General features: G+C 46.6%; 1 protein-coding gene across 1 annotated transcript in view; it reads right to left on the bottom strand.

The window, feature by feature from the left end:
• The window catches only part of C2CD2 (C2 calcium dependent domain containing 2), a 59290-nt gene that overhangs the window by 29431 nt on the left and 5306 nt on the right, over window positions 1-24553 (bottom strand). Inside the window, exons 2-3 of the mRNA XM_060010281.1 lie at window positions 13718-13816; window positions 2707-2826 (exon numbers count right to left, since the gene is read on the bottom strand). Of these exons, the coding sequence (XP_059866264.1) occupies window positions 2707-2826; window positions 13718-13816 (219 nt within the window). The remainder of the gene's footprint in view (window positions 1-2706; window positions 2827-13717; window positions 13817-24553) is intronic.

Here is a 24553-nt window from a genome sequence, read left to right as displayed (position 1 = left end):
GCCTTGCAGCTCTCTTCTGCGAGCACCACCAAGGCATAATGGAGCCGGGGGGACAAAGAGAAGGGAGCAGGACGCCTTGTCCAGCCCCACATGCTGACACAGCCCCCGAGGCTTGTGTACTGAGCCGTCAGCATTCTTATCCTCTCTTGCCGGGGCCACTACACAACCTCCACTTGGACTCTGATCTCTCCCGATGCCCCTTCCGGCCCTACCCATCTGTCGTGGGAGAATAACGCCTGCCCCCCCAAAGATGTCCTCACCCCAATCCCATGTGGATATATTACCTCACATGGCAAAAGGGACTCTACAGGTGTGATTAGGGTAAGGACCTTGGGGTGTGGTGACAACCCTGCATTAACCCAGTGATCCCTGGGGAAGCATAGGGGCCCTTAAAAGTGGAAGAGGAAGACACACGAGCATGCCAGGGAGACGTGACTGGAAGACAGAGAAGGATGCCAGGAACCCAGGAATGAGGTTGCCTCTCGAACCTGGGACCTTGCCCTTAGCTGACAGCCAGCAAGGAATTCGACCCGCAGTCCTGCAACCATAAGCAGCGGAATCCTGCTGATGACGGGTGAGCAAGGAGACAGATTCTCCCCCAAGAGCTTCCAGAAAGGAAGGCAGCCCACCAACACCAGGATTTTAGCCTGTGTTGGACATCAGACCTCCAGAATGGTGACATGATAAACGTGTGCTGTTTTCAGCTAAGATTATGGTGACTTGTTTGAGCAGCTAGAGCAAACTGATACGCCATCCTCCTCCTTCAGCTGGAGACTCATTCGAAAGCCAAAATTTGACCCTTCCCACCTCCACGCCTCTGCCCCACCACCCAGGGAAAGGGAAGGAGAGAATGGCTTTAGACTTGTTTTCGTAGTACTCAGAACTCTCCCTCACACTAGCAACTAGCATGAGGTAAGAGAAATGATGCTTCCCTTGCCCTATAATTCTGGGTGACTCTCGCAAAAGTGCACTTTAGGGCTTCCCTGGTGGCGCAGTGGTTGGGAGTCCGCCTGCCGATGCAGGGGACACGGGTTCGTGCCCCGGTCCGGGAAGATCCCACATGCCGCGGAGCGGCTGGGCCCGTGAGCCATGGCCGCTGAGCCTGCGCTCCCCAACGGGAGAGGCCACAACAGTGAGAGGCCCGTGTACCGCAAAAAAAAAAAAAAAAAAAAAGTGCACTTTAATTTCATTGCCACAGTCCCCGAGTCGCTCCCACCAGGTCGGGGAGAGGGGTTAGCCGCTCGTCTCTATGCATCTTTTATCTGAAGAACAGCGGAGGACGGGATGCCTCCTGCCATGAGCATTAATAATTCACCAACCTCTAGCAGCTGCCCCTGCTCTGAGAGGTAATCCACAGGCTGCTTTTAAACTATGGTAAGAGATCAAAGATACAATTGTGTTACCTGTATCTGAGCTGCCGAAGAGGGCACATAAACAGTATCTCAGAAACTATGTTTCCTCAGTGAATGTTTGTGGTCCTTGCTGGACTCACCCCATCCTGAAACGTGTGTCATGCTGGGTACGTGTGTCCCAGACTTTAAAATAATCTTCTGATCACATTGTCCAAAAAACTAAGTGGGGGGAGCAGCAGGGCTTTAACATCTGACAAGTCCACGAGGTCAACTTAACCTCTTCGACTCTCGGAAAGGGCATGTTACCAGGGTAGGGCTGGGGAGGCTGGGTTTCAGAGAAAAGCCATTTAGGGAGCTAGAAATTTTTGTGCTTGCTCTGGTTGTTTCAAACCATGTCTTTTAAGCAAAGCAAATGGAATATAATCTTCCCCTGTGGTTGAGAACCCTGAATGATTTGCGCTTGTCCCCCAAATTAGCAGTCAAGCACAAGGACAGAGGAGAGGGAACGGCCTGCATCAGCAGAGACCCCCGACGCAGACTCAGAAATTCACAATTTTTACACACCGGCTACACAAGAGCTTCCGTGAACTCCTGCTCCTGTGTGTGCGACATGCACAGCTATCTGATGGTTTAGGCATCCGTAAGTTTCACTAATAGGTCTATTATAATTATTACATATGTCTCTATTTATAATTGCTTTATGTATAATTATTAATGTTACAGATACAATATATAAATGTATCAATCATAAAAGTTATAATTATGTAAGTCTAATACAATTATTATAATAATGTCTATTATCCAAAAAACAATGGTAGTACTCATCCTTTAACATATAAAAATAATAAGGGTCTTTTAAAGCTGACTTTTTCGAACACTAAAAGGAGGAATGCCAAGTCCAGCCCCAAGCTGTTTTCCAAGCTGCAGGAGACTTCTGAGGTCTAGTACTTGATCCTGAAATAGAACCACCTGCCTTCTCTCAGATGACATTTTCCTTAATCTAACAGTCGACACACCCTTGATATGCTTCAGTGCCTTGAAAAATACCATATCTCCCGTACTGGATGGTTGGGAGACTCTGAATTCGTTATACATACGTGTACATATGTGTGCGTGTATATATGTGTGTCTGTATATATCTATGTGTGTATATATGTGTGTGTGTGTGTATACATACACCTATTTCACACACACTTTATTTCCTACAGAGACAATATGGAAGGTGACAGTTCGAAACTTATGAAATGAACAGTAATTAATGAAAACAGGAGCATGCACGTCTGATTGCACCCTCTCACCCTGCAGGTTTATGAGAACTGTTTTCCTAGGACTCGCTCAGTCTCCCCAACTTTACCTGTAGATGAAGCGGGGAGAGCCGCACACTGTAGAGCGGGCGCCCCGTGTCCTCGGACGAGGGTAGCCCCACGCTGACCAGGAACTGGATGGTCTCGCCCACGACATGACAAAACACCACCTAGAGAAGGGGCCATAAAACAACGGAACTTTACGCAAGAGAGAGGAGAGCTTGCACCTCACCCATCTTCATTTCACTGTACAAAATAATCTGGACTCTATAAACCAGCAAGGACAAGAATTCAGAGTTTCAAAAATGGATGAATACCCAGATTCACACCTTTTCTACTATGCAGTCATTTGAAAACTAGAAACAGTATTTCAGATCTCTTCTTCCTGGTGGATTCCTGGAAGCTAACTCTGGCTTGCCCAAAGCTAGTTAGGATCTTTCCACTCATAAAGATCTTTTTCTTTAAACATGGCTTCGCTCTATTTCTCCACGCAGCCGATTTTAACTTGCCCAGACAGTTCCACATTCACATGGAGTGAACGCCATTAGCCACCGTCTCTCACTAAAAATGGGCCTTAAAAAGAAAACTTCTTATGGATGTTACAAGGAAAAAATTAAAAACGTACCCAGAACGCAAGAAATTGTTTCTATGTTAATAAATTTTAACCTATTGTGGTTTTCAAAGATGCAGGGATAATTCAAAGAACGAATGAAATATTAAACAGTTACAAAATGATATAGCCTTAACAAAAATAGAATTATAAAATGAGCTCAGGGCTTCCCTGGTGGCGCAGTGGTTGAGAGTCCGCCTGCCGATGCACGGGACACGGGTTCGTGCCCCGGTCTGGGAAGATCCCACATGCCGCGGAGCGGCTGGGCCCGTGAGCCATGGCCGCTGAGCCTGCGCGTCCGGAGCCTGTGCTCCGCAACGGGAGAGGCCACAGCAGTGAGAGGACCGCGTACCGCAAAAAAAAAAAAAAAAAAAAGTTGTAAAATGAGCTCATTTAAAGACCTATGAGACAAAATAATTACATCAGGAATAAACCTGACCATATTCCTGACATAAATCTCAAAGCATTTTAGAGGGATGAGTGTGAACGCTGCTACCGCACAGAGAAGTACCGCGTTTCTGTCACAGAGTCCCCCTACTGGAGCAGACCTTCCAGAACGAGGGGTCGGCCACCCTCCTGGCAAAGATGCCAAGCAAGCCCAGCGTGGGAGGACCAGAAGGCCAGGTGCCAGGTGTGCAAAGGCAGAGGGAGCAAGGGCAGTGGGAGAGGGTGGAGGGGGTCCAGTAGGCGGCCCGTGCGTCCGGCCAAAGCCGGGTTGGCAGAGGCTGAGGGTACGGCGGGATGGATTCCACGTTCCCCAGGGAACTGCTGACCCCATATTGGATGGTGTCACTTGGGAAGGAAGGAAAAATTCTTTTAATTCTCTGGTGGATTTAGAACCTAAAATACCAAGTAGGAAGACTGTCAAAACATTTACTTTGTCAGGATAACTGCTATTTCACAAAGTTCAGACTAAAAACATGTCCCCCTGCTGATCCCTGGCTAACCCACTCCGCTCGGGGCCCACCCGCCCCTCCAACAAGAACCTGAGCTGTACCATACCAGGCCGCCTGCAGGGGCCCATTTCCAGTGTCCACTATAAATGCTCTTGACAGAGCAGGGTTAGAAAAAGGAAATCTTGCCTTTTCCAAATACTGGCAGAAAACCGCACCACCCTTATTTTCATCCGTTCTTGTCAAGTCCCTCTCAGAGGACTGATTTATGTGGGTTATTTCTACATCTTCATCATGTTATTGCATCTCCAGAGCTCATCGGAGGGTGGCACAAAAAAATGTTTGTATAAGAAATGTCATGTATTCGTTTTAAAAATAAATGCTCTATAAACAACCCTTTTAGAAGGAACTTGTTTTTGGCCGAGCCACGTGGCATGCGGGATCTTAGTTCCCCGACCAGAGATAGAACCTGAGCCCCCTGTATTGGGAGCGTGGAGTCTTAACCACCGGACCGCCAGGGAAGTCCCAGAAGGAATGGATTTTGTTGCCGGATGAGTTATACACACAAGTGACACGACTCTCTGTTCTTTGTCTCACTGCTTAAAATTAAAAACCAGACAGGGACTGGTTGACTTCTTCTTTGGAAACGTCTACACTAAGCGAATTAGAATGTTACCGAGAACACTGACAGCTTCCTTAGCGCCCTGACTCAAGAAAGAGTTTGGTTTCCGTTTGTACCCAGTTCTACAAAAAGCTACCCCACTGCTCCATTCCCGATACACAGATAGCCCAAGCACCTGGTTAAAAGCAAATAAACAAATAGTCCAACAAAGATTTTAAAAGACTTTAAAACTTCTAGAATGCAAGCCTCCAAAGGTCACAATTACCATTCAAGTCACATCAGGAAAGTAAGTGGAGTCACTAAAAATGGGACATCGAAGGGTCTGAACGCCCTTTCACAGAGACCCCCCTGGAGGGTCTTCCCTGGCCCTATGGCTTTCTGACCCTCTAAATAATACCTGTCATATAAACCGACCATTGCTTGGCCTCTCTTTAGTATATTCAGCTGGAAAAACTAATCACATCAACAACCTGATCAGTTTTGATACGGCCAAACAAAATGCCACCAGTGTTCCTAGGGGTCCAGCTGGAGGGATATGACCATTAGGCCAAATCCGTGTCCAGGGCCAGGCTCTGCCCCTGCCTCTCTGAGAGTAATAATGTCCCATTTGCCAAATGGATGAGAACAAAATGGAAAGCAGGCTTTAAAAATAAGTAATCTTCTTTTAGTGCATTAAGGTGTCATCCACAACGGGGATTAAATTCTCTCACCCAGGCAAACAGCGGCGAGGCCGTCTGCACCCCCAAGGGGTCCCCTCTTGGAACAGCAGAAGGCAGAGTCACCTGACGCCAGGTCAAGCAGACCCTGCCGGCTAGTGCCAGAGCGTCCAGGGTTGACGTCTACCTACATATGGACGAGCGGGTAGAGACCCTGGTCTTGACCCTGGAGTCTCCCTGCCCCAACACAGTCGTGTTCATGGGCTCCCTTCTGAAGTTTACAGGTCAGCTCCTTGGAGCAACCCAACGATACAGGGCTGTTTAAATATGGCTGTCAAACCTTTCCTGTGTGGGCCTCCCCCCGAAGCAGTCTGATATCGGTACTGGATTTTTCAAGTTAAACTGAAGCAATATCTAGCTTCCATGGTGGAGGCCCTGAAGCAGGACTCCACAAAGCCAAGATCTGGACACACAGAAGCGAGTTCCCTTGAGAGCAGCCAGCCACAAATCCACCTGCTTTATCCTTGAGATTCTTTTCCCAAAGCAAGCAAAGAGATCCTCGATTACACAAACCATTTCAAAAGTCACACAACAGGGGCTTCCCTGGCGGCGCAGTGGTTGAGAGTCTGCCTGCCGATGCAGGGGACGCGGGTTCGTGCCCCAGTCCGGGAAGATCCCACATGCCGCGGAGCGGCTGGGCCCGTGAGCCATGACCGCTGGGCCTGCGCATCCGGAGCCTGTGCTCTGCAACGGGAGGGGCCACAACAGTGAGAGGCCCGCGTACCGCAAAAAAAAAAAAAAAAAAAAAATCACACAACAGAAGGCTGAACCGTGTATTCAGATAAATCCCCTTCCTCCCTCCTCTCTACATACAAGAGCCTTTCATGGGGGGTGGGCTCCACATGGGGAGGGTTTCAAAGGTGCAAGTCTTTAGCCCAAGGAGCAGCTGCACTGACAGGTGAAGGGTCAGGGTCCCTGGTATACCCCCAAGGGTCAAGAGGGGAGGCAGCCGGTGAAAGTGGGCACGTTTCGTTATAACGGCAGGGAGGCCATCAGTCAAGGTTTTTTTTTCTCTCTAGCCTCCAGACCTTAAACTCAGTCACATACCTATGCAAATCGGTCTTATCTTCAAACTATATTCCTTTGTTTAGACAGGGGCCTAAAGAATTCCAGGCCTAGGTAGTCCCAGGTTTTGCTATTGCCCGCCAACAAGAAAGTCCTCCGATATCTGTCAATGTCACCACACTTTTCCACTTTCCTTTTCAATTAAGCCTCTTGTACGATTGCCTCAGCTCCTCCTCTGAGAACACTCTAGAGAACTGGAAATAGTTTAATTACTTTTGTCTCCAAAAGAATCAGGAATACAGCTGAGAAAAAGGACCTAAAAGGTTTATGTCACCCAATATATTTCACTTCAATCACGCTCTATGACATCGTGTGGGAAAGAACTCCAAAATAAAAATGGAAGTAAAGACCCTTCGCTAACCCTTCAGAGTTCCCAGTCAGATTTCTTGCCCAACTCTGCAACCCAGTCTTGGCCCTGTAAGTATTCTTTATGATGGCACGAGCCTGATAGAAAATATTACTTCTACTCTGGAACAGACTCAATTTAAAAAGTAAACTGCGTCAGAGCTGACTATTCTCAGAACATCTATAAAGTTAACCCTACTTGCCCGCTTGTTCACAATACCTGAGTGAAGGTGTATTTCTAGAAGGACTCTCCCAGTGGACCCAGGTGAAAAATGCTGGAAACAAGATGGCAGCCAACCCCAAGGAATGCTGGGTAGATGCTCTATTTCGTCCCCTCGAGGGGTGTGCCTTGGACCACACGGGCTCTGATACCCCACCCCCAACTACACCCTCCATCCCTTCTCTTGTTGGGATACTTTAAACAGAACAACGAGGCTTTTCTGTAATAGTACGCGACCAGAAGGTACTGTTACTACATCATGTGGTTTAATGGGAGCATTCCTTGGCCTAAGAATCCAAGAATGTGCTGTTCTCCTCCGTGGACTCTATGCATTAAAAGACATATACGGGACACTTCCTTTAAAAGGAAGGCACTTGCCCCCGTTGTATATATGTGCCACAACGGGGGCAAGTGCCTTCCTTTTAAAGGAAGTGTCCCGTATATGTCTTTTAATGCATAGAGTCCACGGAGGAGAACAGCACATTCTTGGATTCTTAGGCCAAGGAATGCTCCCATTAAACCACATATTGGCTCGGTGATTTGTGACAGCCTGGAGGGGTGGGATGGGGAGGGTGGGAGGGAGGGAGACGCAACAGGGAAGACATATGGGAACATATGTTTATGTATGACTGATTCACTTTGTTATAAAGCAGAAACTAACACACCATTGTAAAGCAATTATACCCCAATAAAGATGTTAAAAAAAAAAAAGGAAGGCACTTGGTCACACCTCCACGTAATGCCGCTGCTGCTTGATGTGTTCCAACTCACAAACAAAAGCCCAGCTTACCCGAGGGTCCTTTTACCTGGTCTTCACCAGGCCAAGTACCTGAGGGCTGACTCAGCCCAGAATTCCACATGCCTTTATCCAAACAAACAGGTGGCCCTCCCAGAGACACTGCTCCCATTCACATCTCAAAGGGCGGGGCCTCCAATGAGAAATTTTGCACCTGCCCTTGGAAAGACCTGGCTTCAAAACAATTTCACAACCGGTTAGTATTTTGGCATAAATACCAGGCTAATGGGGTACCTGGAATTTCAAGACATGCAAAGTCAAACAAGAGTCAACCAAATTTCCTATTTGCAACTACAACTTTGCGTGCTCTACCCTTGCAAAGTAAGGGGTCCACCAAGGTCTGGAAAGAGCACAGGGGTGCCCAGAAGCTCCCAGGGTATATTTTAGTATATGAATGTGTAACAGCCTTAGGTAGAAAAAACCCATGTGCTCACAATATACGATTCATCCCAGTGGCGGCTGTGGGGTTCCCCGACAGACACTGTGGAATGAGATTCCAGGGGAAATTCCATGCAGTTGCCCGAGGTCTGTTTGTTGCTATGGTTTTACGGAAGCAAGGGTTGGTTAGTGCCTTTCAGTTCCTTTTTTCCCATTTTCGCCGTCTCTTTCCTGGTGGGGGTGGGTGGGAGCTTAAGTGAAATGATAATGATAAACATGTAAAGAATAATAGGAACAGGGCTGTTCATGGTGTATGGCGGCTGGGGCTGGTTTCTGGAGGCCGACTCGGGTTCAGTTCCAGCCTCTGTTATTCAGCAGCTCTTAGTTCCCTTGCCCGAGTGCCCCAGCCTCTCTTGGCCTCAGTTTCCTCCTCCGTACAATGGGCACAATGCTTCCTTGGGCAGAGAAGAGCTGTGGGCACTAATTAGGACGGACACGGCCCTTATTGCCCGACGGCATCAGAGCTACCACGTGGCAGGGGCCCTGCAGGTGCTGCACAGGCCGGGGCCAGGGAGGGATTCATCCTCTACAGACACAAAGCCTGTGGCTCAGTGAGGGCCTCACACCGAGAAGGCCAGCGTCACTGCCGTCCCCCAGCAGCAGGCGACCCCTGCTTTGCCTGGCAAGCCGTCCACATATACATCCTGTTCACAGGGACACTCGCCACGCTTGCTAAGTACATGTGTGGCCTTTGCAGCGAGTGCCTGTCCCAGCACAACACTCCTAACCCTGATTCACGTTTGGAGAGCTCCCACGCTGCCCTTGTAGACCTCACGCCTTCACAAAGCTTCCGAGCCCATGCATTTGCCCTAGAGGGGTTACGGCTGCACCCAAGAAGGAAGAGCTGCTCTCAGGCCACTTGAAAAATTGAGTCTGCTCCTTCTGGGTCAAACGTTCTGGAGCAAACCTCTCCTAGGACATGAGGAAAGAGAACATAGCTTACACTCTCGTGTAAGAGCGCAATTACAGTCTGGGAGAGAGAAATGGACTGGGGGCGTGTTGAGACTGGAAGGGAGGACACAGAGAGCCCCGGAGAGAAGGTGAAGGGCAATGCTCTCCTCCGCAAGAAGTGTCCCACCGAGAATGCCTCTTGGTACCGAGCCCTTGCTGGGTCTGCCACCCGGCTAAGCTGAGCGTGTGTCTGCAGACCATGAGCCCTGGAGACCCAGGGGTGCCTCCAGTCGCCACCTGAAAGGATGCCCGTCCACACGAGCACGGGCGTCCTGCCCTGCACGGGGAGAACTCCTTCGGAAAAATGCCCCTGCCCCGGCACGGCTTGCCTCTTGGGATAAATATCTCGTCTTTGTCCTCAGTTCCTGGCACACAGCTCCTAAAGCCCGAGGAATCTCGAATGTCTTTTGTATACTAAGGAGATGACTGGTGGTTGCGGGGCGGGGTGGGGGGGAGCTAGATAACATCAGGATGGAGACTGGGGGCCAGAAAGACCAATGCGTGGTTAGAGGGTAGCAGCTTTGCCACCTGGACTTCAGGGGAGGGGATGGCAACTAGAGAGGGGACACACCCATGCCTGTGATTTAATCAGCCATGCCTCCGTAATGGAACCTCCAGAAAACCCCTAAACAATGGGGTTCGGAGAGCTTCTGGTCCTGGGAGGGCGGCACACGTGGAGAGTGTGGAAGCTCCCCACCCCTTCTCCCTTCCCTGTCCCAGGTACCTGCCATTTGGCCGTTCCTGAGCCACGTCCTTTAATAGACACTGATAATAGTAAGTAAAGTGCTTTCCCGAGTTCTGTGAGCTGTTCTAGCAAACGATCAAGCATTTGGAAGGGGTTGTGGGAACCTGCCGCTTTATAGCCAGTTGGTGGGTACAGGAGGCCCAGACTTGGGGTTGGCGTCTCAAGGGAGGGGCAGTCCTGGGCTGAGCCCTTAACCTGTAGGGTCTGTGCTGTGTGGGTACTTAGTGCCAGAATCGAGTTGAATTGTAGGACACCCTGTTGGCGTCCTGAGAACTGGAGGACTGCTCGTTGCGTGCAAGAAAAATCGCACACAGTTGGTGTCAGAAGAGTCATGAGTAAACTGCTCAGAAGCCCCCAGTTCAGCCACAGCTGCAGGGTGTGGACTGTGCGTCTCCCACGGGTCCTGCAGGGTGACTCAGATGCTCTAAGCTATGCAAGACCCCACTCTCTGTGCAGGACGGGGGGCGGGGGGCTTGCCGAGGAGCCAGGTACTTGCAAAGGGAGCTGCTCTGGCACACGGGGGTCTTCGGGGGCTGCAGGAAAAAGTCTGAGCATATGGCAACTGGAAGGCAGGGGAGACCCAGTTCTGTTCTGCGAGGGTCGTGCCGGGAGACTCAAGACCAAACCCAAGCTGGGAAGATGCTCACAGAGGGAGACCAGAAGCCCATCCTCATCGACTTGATCGAAGACGTGACTAGACACCAGACCCCAGAGTCATCCCTTTCGTTACCTCAAACGTCATCCACACGTCCCTTGTCAGGACTGAGTCAGAGGGGTGAGAAACACAGACCCTGACACTCCGGAGGGAGCGTGGAAAGGGGAGGGGGATGTCATTGAATCTCCTGTCTGCATTCCTTGGACACCTTCGGAGTCCTCAGACTCTGCTACGGTTCTTCCCTTCTCAAGAATCACACAGAGCAGAGAGAGCACGTGACGTTGCTGGCACAGGATTCAACCTAAGTTTGGAACCCATGGCGGGTGTTTAGATCCTAAAAGGAGGAAGACACCGTCATCAGTGTCCTGCCCGACAGGCAGCCCTAGAGCACGAGCTCCTGGCACAACGCCTGTCCTTCGCTTAACGCAGGGGTCCCCAACCCCGGGGCCGGTCTGTGGCCTAACAGGAACCCACAGCAGGAGATGAGTGGTGGGCGAGCGAGCGAAGCTTCATCTGCCATTCCCCATCGCTCACATTCCTGCCTGAACCATCTCCCCTCCACTGCTTCCCACCCCCATCCGTGGAAAAGTTGTCTTCCACAAAATCGGTCCCTGGTCAAAAAAACACAGGAGTCAAGAACTACGAAGAAACTTGTAAAAGAACACAAGATCGTGTGCACTTTCCCAGTAGTTTACTGGGTAAAAAGCTTCCTAGAAGATAGCGTGGACAGCCGTCCATGGTCCTATCCGGGGGGAGCAGAGGAAGGAAGGCTGAGAGCAGAGAGGAAGGGGGCAGACTTAAAACAAAGCTTACGCACTTCTATATATTGTTTTTAACTTTTTGACGGGTATGTGCAATTTCTGTAATGGTATTAAAACAAACACAGTTTAACTGTCCACTTTCCAAAGGATGCTTTTCCGGCACTATATATCAAGACCTTTAAAAATAGTCTATTGCCATTTCCAATCTCTGCTCCCTCCTGGCACCTCCAGGCCAGCCCCTGAGATCTGTCCCTCTCTTAACGCTGACAGTGTCAGAAATCAGCAAACAGAAACTGTGCACCACAAAGGGACCTGGGGTCTATTTGTAATAACAGGGCACTCACTGCACAGGGGCACTTCCCAAGCAGGGGCCTTGGGTAGGTGAGGCCAGCAGCAATCTTTCCCTCAGTCCCCCAGCCTTTGAAACTTAGGCACTGGAGCATCTGCTCGCAAGGCCCCTTCCAGCTGTTACGGGCCGTGCCGGTGTCAGCATCCTGCCTTGTGGCCACCAGTTTCCTCCCAATATCTTCCAGAGACTTCTCCACGCTTGTTGCAGGGGGTATGGAGCTCTGTGACCCCGTATCGGCCAAGGGTGGGGAAAGAGAGCTTCCCTGCGCTGCCTCGGCAGAGGTAGCTGGGCCAGCCCCTGGGCGACCAATTCTGGAATCCATGGTGGAGCTGAAGCCTGCGTACCTACAACCTAGGAATGCCACTCCCGCCCTGGAGATACTCCCGTTCTTGTGCCTGAGGCCTCAGGAGACAGTCCACGGCAGCTCTGCTGTACTTGAGAAAAAGAGAAAACTACCTAATTATCCATCAGTGGAAGGTGGAAAAAGCAGCCCTGGTCCACCCAGAATCCTGAACTGTAGTTCCAGCTAATGAACTAGAGCGACACAAATCAACCTGGATGAACCTCCCAACTGTCACGTTCTATAAGGAGAAAGTTCTGAAATTGTGTGCACAGAACAATACACGTTTGAAATGCCCCAACAACGCTGTAGCTGAGCCAGGGGGGACATACACAAGAGGTGGGGTTCCAGGGGGCTGGATGGGAGCTCCTTCTGGGCCCGGGGGCCACCCAGGTGTCCCCTCCTTGCTGTCTGCTAAATGATATGCATTTAATTTGATAATAAAATATACAGAGATACAAGGGTAAGCCTTGTACCTAAGAGTTTCTCAGCACTTCTACAGATACCTTTTGTTAAAAAAAAAAAAAAGAACTTACAATTATTTATGGTATTTGACCAGTCTAATAAGTAACTTCAGCATGTGAGCTCTTAGCAGCTATAAAATAAACTCTATATAATATCTAAATGACTCAAATCTATATATCGTGTTATGGAAATTATTCACATATTATTTATATAACTATATATATATAGAGAGAGAGAGAGATAATTCACCCATTTAAACTATACAATTAAATGGTTTTTAAACATATTTCACAGCATTGTACAAATATCACCAGTTTAGAACATTTTCGTCACCCCCAAAACCCTGTCCCCGTTCACCTGAGCAGTCAATGTTCACGTCCCCACAAGCATTACCCGGCCCCAGCCCCTGGACACCACTAATCTACTTTCTGTCTCTACTGATTTATCTATTCTGAATATTTCATATAAGTGGAATCTTATGTGTCCTTTCATGTCTGGCTTCTCTCACTTAGTGGAGTGTCTTCGAGGCTCCTCCATGTGGGAACACGTGTCAGAGCTGCGTTCCTTTAGGAGGCCAAATAACACTCCATCACGTGGAGAGGCCGTATTTTATTTATCTAGTCATCCAGTTGATGGGTCAGATTTATTTTTTTGATGTAAGGTGTCTGGCGTTTTCAATAATTCTAAGACAGAATAAATTCCCCCACGCCAGCTTTTTTTCTTTTTTAAGTTGAAGTCTAGCTGATTTACAATGCTGTGTCAATCTCTGCTGCACAGCAACGTGACTCAGTTATCCAACCCCACTTTATTTTTATTTATTTATCTTTTTGCGGTACGCGGGCCTCTCACTGCTGTGGCCTCTCCCGTTGCAGAGCACAGGCTCCGGACACGCAGGCTCAGCGGCCATGGCTCACGGGCCCAGCCACTCCGCGGCATGTGGGATCTTCCCGGACCGGGGCTCGAACCCACGTCCCCTGCATCGGCAGGCGGACCCTCAACCACTGCACCACCAGGGAAGCCCTCCAACCCCACTTTAAATTCGCTTCCTCGGTGAGGAAAGGCCCAAGGCAGGTGACGGTGCCCGGCTCACCTTCTCCTGGGCTGACTGGGTCACGCTGGACACTTGTCCCATGGCCAGCTCCAGGGGCTGCTGCAGCGGGTCCTCCTGGAAGCAGAGGAGTGGCGGGCCCTGGAACAGAAAAGCACAGTGAGGAGATGGGTGCAGTGCCAGGCAGGGTGGCTACTTTCTAAAGGCAATGACGTACTTGCCGCAAAGCTCGGCAGACCTCAGAACATGTGGTCTGACTTCCTTTGGTTCAATCCATGCCTCTAAGTAGCAGCAACGGGCCGAAATCAGTAAGGAGCGCAGGGACGAACCCAAAGATGTTGCAATAAAGTCGGCAAAGGATATTTTGAGAGTTCGTGTTTATGGTGTAAGGGGAGAAGCCCAGGCTCCTGGGGTGGACGGTGGGTCTGGAGTACAAGCACAGCACCTGGCCAGGCACAGCAGGTTCAAGGGCTGTGCTGCCCTTCTTCTGGGAAAGCACTCTCTCCGGTTTTAGAGAATCACCTCTCCCTGTTCCACGTGGGCGCTGGCACTCTACTGAGGGCGGCCCCCTTCTCCTCTCCCACTGCCCAAACAGCACGTGAGGGGGAACCCGGGGTGGGGGGAGCGCAGTGGGAGGCTGTGGCTGCTTCTCCCTGGAGTTTGGGATTCCTTGGCTGGAAATGAACTTGGGCCGGTGGCCATGCCCAAGGATCGGGTTCCTCCAGAGCTGCCAGGCTCCTGCCCTCCAGGGTCTCCTGGTTCAACCCCACCCTCGGCTCTGTGCATCCCCGTAAGCTTCCAGAAAAGTCCTCTGTGGCTTGTCGCCCTATGTCCATTTTGGTTCTTGCAATTAAAATCTCCAAGTGCAAGACGTGCAAGTAATGAATATGACCACAAGGCAACAAGATTGATGTTTTATAAAAGAACAAACCAGGCTTGGATTGCCAAGCAAGTCTTGGCCTTTTAAAAATAAGTTCTCTTGAGAAGCTGAACACTTACGCCTACAATACGACCCCGGAACGAAACTCTTCTTAAACTCTTTTCCTGACATGTTCCAGAAAGTACATCATCGTCAAGTGAGCTCCGATCGACTGGTTAAAAAAGAGATTCAGACCCACAACTTCCCTCCGTATCTCATCGATTTCTGAGACTCTCAGCTGTGACGTGCTGGTTCCAACTACAAGGTCAGATCAAGGGTAGGGAATTAAAATGGTACAAAAAGGCACCAAAGCTCTGCTGGCAAGTGCAGTGCAGAGGAACAAGAATGAAGTCATCACGGGGCTGTGTCTTAAGAATTCCCAGTGATCCAGGGTAAACCTACAGGGCACAGAACATTGTCACTGACATGCTTCTAACCTCACCCTGTCTTAGCAACACTGATCTCACCCCCTAAAAATCATCAGGGAAGAATTAAATCTATTAAGTCTTCTCAAGCGTGATAAAGTCGTGCTTTGGGGGCTGCTCTGCTGACATTCTCCACGGCTGGAGCTTGTTTTGGTGTGACCTGCTGGCCAGGGGCTTGGGGATGACATCGCCCTGTGTGCCAAGCTGCGTGGCTGAAAGCGCAGCGCCCAGCACAGAGCCTGGCACCAGGCAGGGAGCTGACCCCTTGCGGGAGTCGCTACAGCCGCCGGGACTGCGTGTGAGACGACGCACCTTCTGCACCAGCCTGAAGACACCGCGTTGCCTTAAGCAGCCCCGATGCCACCTCCTGCCCCTGCCCGTCAGGAGATGCCATCTATGCCCTCTTAGGTATGACAGCTTCTGAATGAAAACCCTGGAAATATTTTGCTAGGGAAGTTAATGTCAAGGGGCAGTCTCACGAAGGAAATACATTATGAAATTAAAATAAGGACCCAGAGGTTCCCCTTCCCTTTCTGCTTGATCCTTGAGTTTCAGGAAGCCTGGCGTGCATGCGGCATAACCACAAACTCCCACATCTCTGCACCCTGTCCTTGGGAAGGCAGCCCTGTTCCGGACTCAACCCCACTCAGACTAGAGCAAGATTTTACATCCACAGGAAAAGCAACAGGCAGGAATTGCCAGGAAAACACTGAGAAAGCAAAAACAAGAGACTAGCTCTCCTTGACGTTAAGACGCACTCTAGAACCTCTGTGATTCAAAGCGTGAACACACAGACGACTAGTAGGGCTGGAACAGGATGTCCAGAATAGACCCCAACACGTGTGGACACGGTATGTGACAAAGGTGGCATCCCAAATCACTGGCGAAAGATGGATTTTTGAAAAATCTGGATATGGGAGGAAACCCAGATAGAAGGCAAACCTCACTCCACTACAAGTAAAGAACACGACCACGCAAAGGGGTGGGGAACAGATCTAACCTGAGAAACTGAAGAAAACAGTATCCTGGCTGCACATAAATGCTAGAATCTAGTCAGTAAATGTGTTTCTCATGGGGGTACAGGTCAGCAATTCAGAAAGTAAGTTATGTGTAAACTAGAATTGGCCAAATAAGTATGCTACAGAGAGTAAGTCCCAGATACCTCACTTCTGGAGGAAGAAGTTCGAGATAAGGAAAGGGGAAGATGAAAATGAACTCTGTGCCGTTGACCTGGAATCTAGGATATAGGTATAGTCGTGGTTTTGAAGATGCAGACAGAGAGCTGTGTGCACATGAATGTGTTAGCGTCCACATATACATTTCCTAGGTCTGTCCACTAAGAGGGTCTAGAAGCAATGAGACCCCAGCGGTAATGAGCACACCTCATGCCCAGATCTTGTTTTCTAAACACTTCTCCAGGAAAAGGAATCAGAGCTGCTTAGAAAAGTGGCTGAATCCAGGGCCAGAGAAGAGGAAAATACAAGACGAGCTCAGAGCAGACACCCTGTGGAACCGTCAAGAAATGAGAGGCTAAGAAAAGAAAAAAGCTATGTGTGTGTGTATATATATATATATAGATGGAAGAACACAAAAGAGCTTCTAATGGCCAAAACAAGGACAGTTTAAGCAACAAAATAAATAGTGATGGTACTGAATTATAATCCATGGAATAAAATAAATACCCGTGAGTCCATGCTGATGTAAATAATCAATTACATATATAGATGGAGGAGAAGTGGCAGCTCTTTCCTGCAGTAGGATTCCAATGAATAAATGCAGAAGGAGAGAGGGAAACAGAAAATCATCATTAGGCAAACTCCACGGAAGCCAAGGGCTGCAGACTAGATACACGGATGGATGCCAACATCAGTGAGTGAAAGCATGAGGGGTGACAGGATTTGTACAACCTCAAAGTATCTCCCCAAGTTATGTGGTAACTATAGCAGGAAAGGATAAGAGGAGACCTAAGATGTAAGAAGAGAAACAGGCGGAAATCACCTTAACCAACGAATGAAGGCCACTGCTTCTCCCCAGTGGTACGCCACACTGACATCACGCACCCCGTGACGCAGTACGCTGAAAGGCGCGCATCGCTTCCGTGGTTTGTATAACTGCAGTCCACTTGTGTGAAAACACCAAACTGAGGGATATTTGGCAAGATAACAATCAAGAGTCCTCAGAGTTGTCAAGGTCACAAAGAAACAAGGGAACACTGGGAAACTGTTACAGCCTGCAGGAGACAAACGCAAAGCAGCAACTCAATCCATGTAGGACCTGAACGGGACCCTGGAACAATAAAAGAATACTGGCGGAAAGCCGGTGAAATTCAGGCGGTTGCAAAGTCACCACGGCCTCTGCTGTTGCAGGCTTGCCCCGCATTCCAATTATAACTACCGTACCCCTCCCTCCCCGCCACCCACCCCCCTGCCCCGCCGCCCCCGGCCTGAGTGAGCCAGAGTCCCCTAATCTGCCACTGCTTGAACCCTGTCCTGTCTGGGTGGGAACAGATGCCTGAGGTCAACCTACACGCAGAGGCGGGGCCAAATCCAAAGCTGAGCCCCGGGAGCTGTGCAAACAAAGAACAGGAGGCAAATCTCTGTGCAGCCTCAGGAGCCGCGGATTAAATCCCCACAAGTGACCTGAGGTACCTCCATCTGTGGAATACCTGACTAGACAACAAATCAACCCAAAATTGAGGCAGTGGACTTTGGGAGCAACTGTAGACTTGGGGTTTGCTGTCTGCGACCGACTTGTTTCTGATTTTTATGTTTATCTTAGTATAGTTTTTAGCTCTTGTTATCATTGGCAGATTTGTTTATTGGTTTCGTTACTGTCTTCTTTTTTTTAAATTACTTTATAATTTTTTTATTTTAATAATTTTTAAATTTTAATTATTTTATTTTATTATTATTTTTCTTTCTTTTTTTCTCTCTTTTCTTCTGAGCCATGTGGCTGACAGGGTCTGGTGCTCCGGTCCGGTGTCAGGCCTGAGACTCTGAGGTGGGAGAGCCGAGTTCAGGACATTGGACCACCAGAGACCTCCCAGCCCCATGTCATATCAATCAGCAAGAGCTCTCCAGAGATCTCCATCTCAACACTAAGACCCAGCTCCACCCAACGGCCAGCAAACTCCAGTGCTGGACGCCCCATGCCAAACAACCAGCAAGACAGGAACACAACCCCACCCAATAGCAGAGAGGCTGCCTAAAATCATACTAAGTTCACAGACACCCCAAAACACACCACCGGCCGCAGCCCTGCCCACCAGAAAGACAAGATCCAGACTCATCCACCAGAACACAGGCACCAGTCCCCTCCACCAGGAAGCCTACACAAGCCACTGAACCAACCTTACCCACCAATAAACAATGGGAACTACAAACCTGCAGCCTGAGAAAAGGAGACCCCAAACACAGTAAATTAAGCAAAATAAGAAGACAGAGAAACACACAGCAGATGAAGGAGCAAGGTAAAAACCCACCAGACCAAACAAATGAAGAGGAAATAGGCAGTCTACCTGAAAAAGAATTCAGAGTAATGACAGTAAAGATAATCCAAAATCTTGGAAACAGATTGGAGAAAATACAAGAAACGTTTAACAAGGACCTCGAAGAACTAAAAAGCTAACAAATAATGATGAACAGCACAATAAATGAAATTAAAAATTCTCTGGAAGGAATCAATAGCAGAACAACTGATGCAGAAGAATGGATAAGTGACCTGGAAGATAAAACAGTGGAAATAACTACCCCAGAGCAGAATAAAGAAAAAAGAATGAAAAGAATTGAGGACAGTCTCAGAGACCTCTGGGACAATATTAATCACACCAACATTTGAATTACAGGTGTCCCAGAAGAAGACAACAAAAAGAAATGTCTGAGAAAATATTTGAAGAGATTATAGTTGAAAACTTCCTTAACATGGGAAAGGAAATAGTCAATCCAGTCCAGGAAGCACAGGGAGTACCATACAGGATAAATCCAACGAGAAACAACCAAGACACATACTAATGAAACTATCAAAAATTAAATACAAAGAAAAAATATTAAAAGCAGCAGGGGAAAAGCAACAAATAACATACAAGGGAATCCCCATAAGGTTAACAGCTGATCTTTCAGCAGAAACTCTGCAAGCCAGAAGGGAGTGGCAGGACATATTTAAAGTGATGAAAGGGAAAAACCTCCAACCAAGATTTCTCTACCCAGCAAGAATCTCTTTCAGATTCGACAGAGAAATTTGAATCTTTACAGACAAGCAAAAGTTAAGAGAATTCAGCACCACCAAACCAGCTTTACAACAAACGCTAAAGGAACTTCTCTAGGCAGGAAACACAGGAGAAGGAAAAGATCTACAAAAACAACCCCAAAACAATTGAGAAAATGGTAATAGGGACATACATATTGATAACTACCTTAAATGTAAATGGATTAAATGCTCCAACCAAAAGACACAGACTGGCTGAATGGATACAAAAACAAGACCCGTATATATGCTGTCTACAAGAGACCCTCTTCAGACCTAGGGACACATACAGACTGCAAGTGAAGGGATGGGAAAAGATATTCCATGCAAATGGAAATCACAAGAAAGCTGGAGTAGCAATTCTCATATCAGACAAAATAGACTTTAAAATAAAGACTATTACAAGAGACAAAGAAGGACACTACATAATGATCAAGGGATCGATCTAAGAAGAAGATATAACAATTGTAAATATTTATGCACCCAACACAGGAGCACCTCAATACATAAGGCAAATGCTAACAGCCATAAAAGCGGAAATCGACAGTAACACAATAATTGTAGGGGACTTTAACACCTCACTTTCACCAATGGACAGATCATCCAAACAGAAAATAAACAAGGGAATTCAAGCTTTAAATGACCCATTAGACAAGATGGACTTAATTGATATTTATAGGACATTCCATCCAAAAAACAACAGGATACATTTTCTTCTCAAGTGCCCATGGAACATTTTCCAGGATAGATTATATCTTGGGTCACAAACCAAGCCTTGGTAAATTTAAGAAAATTGAAATTGTATCAAGTATCTTTTCTGATCACAATGCTATGAGACTAGATATCAATTACAGGGAAAAAAAGTGTAAAAAATACAAACACATGGAGGATAAACAATATGTTACTAAATAACCAAGAGATCACTGAAGAAACCAAAGAAGAAATCAAAAAATACCTAGAAACAAATGACAATGAAAACACGACAACCCAAAATCTATGGGATGCAGCAAAAGCAGTTCTAAGAGGGAAGTTTAAAGCAATACAATCCTACCTCAAAAAAACAAGAAACACCTCAAATAAACAACCTAACCTTACACCTAAAGCAATTAGAGGAAGAAGAACAAAAAAGCCCAAAAGTTACCAGAAGGAAAGAAATCATAAAGATCAGATGAGAAATAAATGAAAAAGAAATGAAGGAAACGACAGCAGAGACCAATAAAACTAAAAGCTGGTTCTTTGAGAAGATAAACAAAATTGATAAACCACTAGCCAGACTCAATAAGAAAAAAAGGGAGAAGACTCAAGTCAACAGAATTAGACAAGAAAAAGGAGAAGCAACAACTGACACTGCAGAAATACAAAGGATCATGAGAGATTACTACAAGCAACTCTATGCCAATAAAATGGACAACCTGGAAGAAATGGACAAATTCTTAGAAAAGCACAACCTTCCACGACTGAACCAGGAAGAAACAGAAAATATAAACAGACTAATCACAAGCACTGAAATTGAAACTGTGATTGAAAATCTTCCAACAAACAAAAGCCCAGCACCAGATGGCTTCACAGGTGAATTCTATCAAACCTTTAGAGAAGAGCTAACACCTATCCTTCTCAACCTCTTCCAAAATATAGCAGAGGGAGGAACATTCCCAAACTCATTCTACAAGGCCACCATCACCCTGATACCAAAACCAGACAAAGATGTCACAAAGAAAGAAAACTACAGGCCAATATCACTGATGAACGTAGATGCAAAAATCCTCAACAAAATACTAGCAAACAGAACCCAACAGCACATTAAAAGGATCATACATTATGATCAAGTGGGGGTTATTCCAGGAATGCAAGGATTCTTCAATATATGCAAATCAATCAATGTGATAAACCATATGAACAAACTGAAGGATAAAAACCATATGATAATCTTAATAGATGCAGAAAAAGCTTTTGACAAAATTCAACACCCATTTATGATAAAAACTCTCCAGAGGGTAGGCATAGAGGGAACTTACCTCAACATAATAAAGGCCATATATGACAAACCCACAGCCAACATCATTCTCAATGGTAAAAAACAGAAATCATTCCCCCTAAAATCAGGAACAAGACAAGGATGCCCACTCTCACCACTATTATTCAACACAGTTTTGGAAGTTTTAGCCACAGCAATCAGAGAAGAAAGAGAAATAAAAGGAATCCAAATCAGAAAAGAAGGAGTAAAGCTGTCACTGTTTGCAGATGACATGATACTATACATAGAGAATCCTAAAGATGCTACCAGAAAACTACTAGTGCTAATCAAAGAATTTGGTAAAGTAGCAGGATACAAAATTAATGCACAGAAATCTCTTGCATTCTTATATGCTAATAATGAAAAATCTCAAAGAGAAATTAAGGAAACACTCCCATTTACCACTGCAACAAAAAGAATAAAATACCTAGGAATAAACCTACCTAAAGAGACAAAAGACCTGTATGCAGAAAACTATAAGACACTGATGAAAGAAATTAAAAATGATACAAACAGATGGAGAGATATACCATGTCCTTGGATTGGAAGAATCAACATTGTGAAAATGACTATACTACCCAAAGCAATCTTTGGGTAGTATCATTGCAATCCCTATCAAACTACCAATGGCATTTTTCACAGAACTAGAACAAAAAATGTCACAATTTGTATGGAAACATAAAAGACCCCGAATAGCCAAAGCAATCTTGAGAAAGAAAAACGGAGCTGGAGGAATCCGGCTCCCTGACTTCAGATCATACTACAAAGCTACAGTAATCAAGATAGTATGGTACTAGCACAAAAACAGAAATATAGATCAATGGAACAGGATAGAAAGCCCAGAGATAAACCCACGCACATATGGTCACCTTTTTTTTTTTTTTTTGCAGTACGCGGGCCTCTCATTGTTGTGGCCTCTCCCGTTGCAGAGCACAGGCTCCGGACGCACAGGCTCAGCGGCCATGGCTCACGGGCCCAGCCACTCCACGGCATGTGGGATCTTCCCGGACCGGGGCACGAACCCATGCCCCCTGCATTGGCAGGTGGACTCTCAACCACTGCGCCACCAGGGAAGCCCTATGGTCACCTTATTTTTGATAAAGGAGGCAAAAATATACAATGGAGAAAACACAGCCTCATCAATAAGTGGTGCTGGGAAAACTGGACAGCTACATGTAAAAGAATGAAATTAGAACACTGCCTAACACCATACACATAAATAAACTCAAAATGGACTAAAGACCTAAATGTAAGGCCAGACACTATACAACTCTTAGAGGAAAACATAGGAAGAACAATCTTTGACATAAATCACAGCAAGATCCTTTTTGACCCACCTCCTAGAGAAATGGAAATAAAAACAAAAATAAACAAATGGGACCTAATGAAACTTAAAAGCTTTTGCAGAGCAAAGGAAACCATAAACAAGATGAAAAGACAACCCTCAGAATGGGAGAAAATATTTCCAACCAAACAACTGACAAAGGATTAATCTCCAAAATTTACAAGCAGCTCATGCAGCTCAATATCAAGAAAACAGACAACCCAATCCAAAAATGGGCAGAAGACCTGAACAGACATTTCTCCAAAGAAGATATACAGACTGCCAACAAACACATGAAACATCACTAATCATTAGAGAAATGCAAATCAAAACTACAATGAGATATCATCCCACACCTGTCAGAATGGCCATCATCAAAAAATCTAGAAACAATAAATGCTGGAGAGGGTGTGGAGAAAGGGGAACCCTCTTGCACTGTTGGTGGGAATGTAAATTGATACAGCCACTATGGAGAACAGTATGAAGGTCCTTAAAAAACTAAAAATAGAACTACCATATGACCCAGCAATCCCACTACTCGGCCTACACCCAGAGAAAACCATAATTCAAAAAGAGTCATGTACCACAATGTTCATTGCAGCACTATTTACAATGGCCAGGACATGGAAGCAACCTAAGTGTCCGTCGACAGACGAATGGAGAAAGAAGATGTGGCACATATATACAATGGAATGTTACTCAGCCATAAAAAGAAAGGAAATTGAGTTATTTGTAGTGAGGTGGATGGACCTAGAGTGTGTCAAACAGAGTGAAGTAAGTCAGAAAGAGAAAAGCAAATACCATATGCTAACACAAATATATGGAATCTAAAAAAAAAAAAAAAACATGGTTCTGATGAACCTAGGGGCAGGACAGGAATAAAGACACAGAAGTAGAGAATGGACTTGAGGACATGGGGAGGGGGAAGGGTAAGCTGGGACGAAGTGAGAGAGTGGCAGGGACATATATACATTACCAAATGTAAAATACATAGCTATTGGGAAGCAGCTGCATCGCACAGGGATATCAGCTCGGTGCTTTGTGACCACCTAGAGGGGTGGGATAGAGAGGGTGGGAGGGAGACGCAAGAGGGAGGGGATATGGGGATATATGTGTACATATAGCTGATTCACTCTGTTATACAGCAGAAACTAACACAACATTGTAAAGCAATTATATTCCAACAAAGATGTTAAAAAAGAAAAAAAAGTAGGGTCTTCAGTTTAGTTAAAAACTTCTGTTAATTTCTTGTACTGTTACAATGTTAATATCATTTCATTATAAAATATAGTAACATTGTGCCAATATTAATTTCTTATAGGCTACAATGATAATATGATTGTACTATGAAACATAGTAACATTATACCAATGTTAATTTCTCATATTTTTACAGTGTTAGTATCATTATACTATATTATAGTGACATTGTACCAATGTTAATTTCTTGGTTCTGCTCTTGTGCTATGGTTATGCAAGGCTGGCTGAGGAAAGTATGGAAACTGAATTATTTTTGAAACTTCTCTCTAAATCTAAAAGCAGTAAAAAATTTAAAGCTTTTTTTTTTTTAAGGAAGATGTTACAAGAAAGCAGCCCATCTTTGTTGACTCTATTGACTAAAGGCCTCGCACAGATCTCGTCGCATCTGGAGTGGATGCTGCTTTCCAGACTGAACCCAAACTTATCCTCTTCCACGGATGAAGCACAGAGAGGTCAGGGCTTGCCCAAGGTCACACAGCCCCAGAGCTGCCTTCCAGCCTAAGCAGTGGCCACACAGCTCTTCCGAGTGGCTCAAGAGGTCCCTTCCCTCCTCAGCAACCCACAAGGGGCTGACAGGAGTGGATGCTGCGTTTTAGTTGACACTAACACTACACCCACTCTTCCTTCCCCTGAATTCCCGTCTTGCTGAGAGAATGGGTGAATGCAAAGAACAACCTGAACTGGCATCTACTCCT

This window comes from Delphinus delphis, chromosome 4 (genome assembly GCF_949987515.2).
Source record: "Delphinus delphis chromosome 4, mDelDel1.2, whole genome shotgun sequence".
Classification (NCBI taxonomy): domain Eukaryota; kingdom Metazoa; phylum Chordata; class Mammalia; order Artiodactyla; family Delphinidae; genus Delphinus; species Delphinus delphis.
This window is presented reverse-complemented; position numbering and strand designations above follow the sequence as displayed.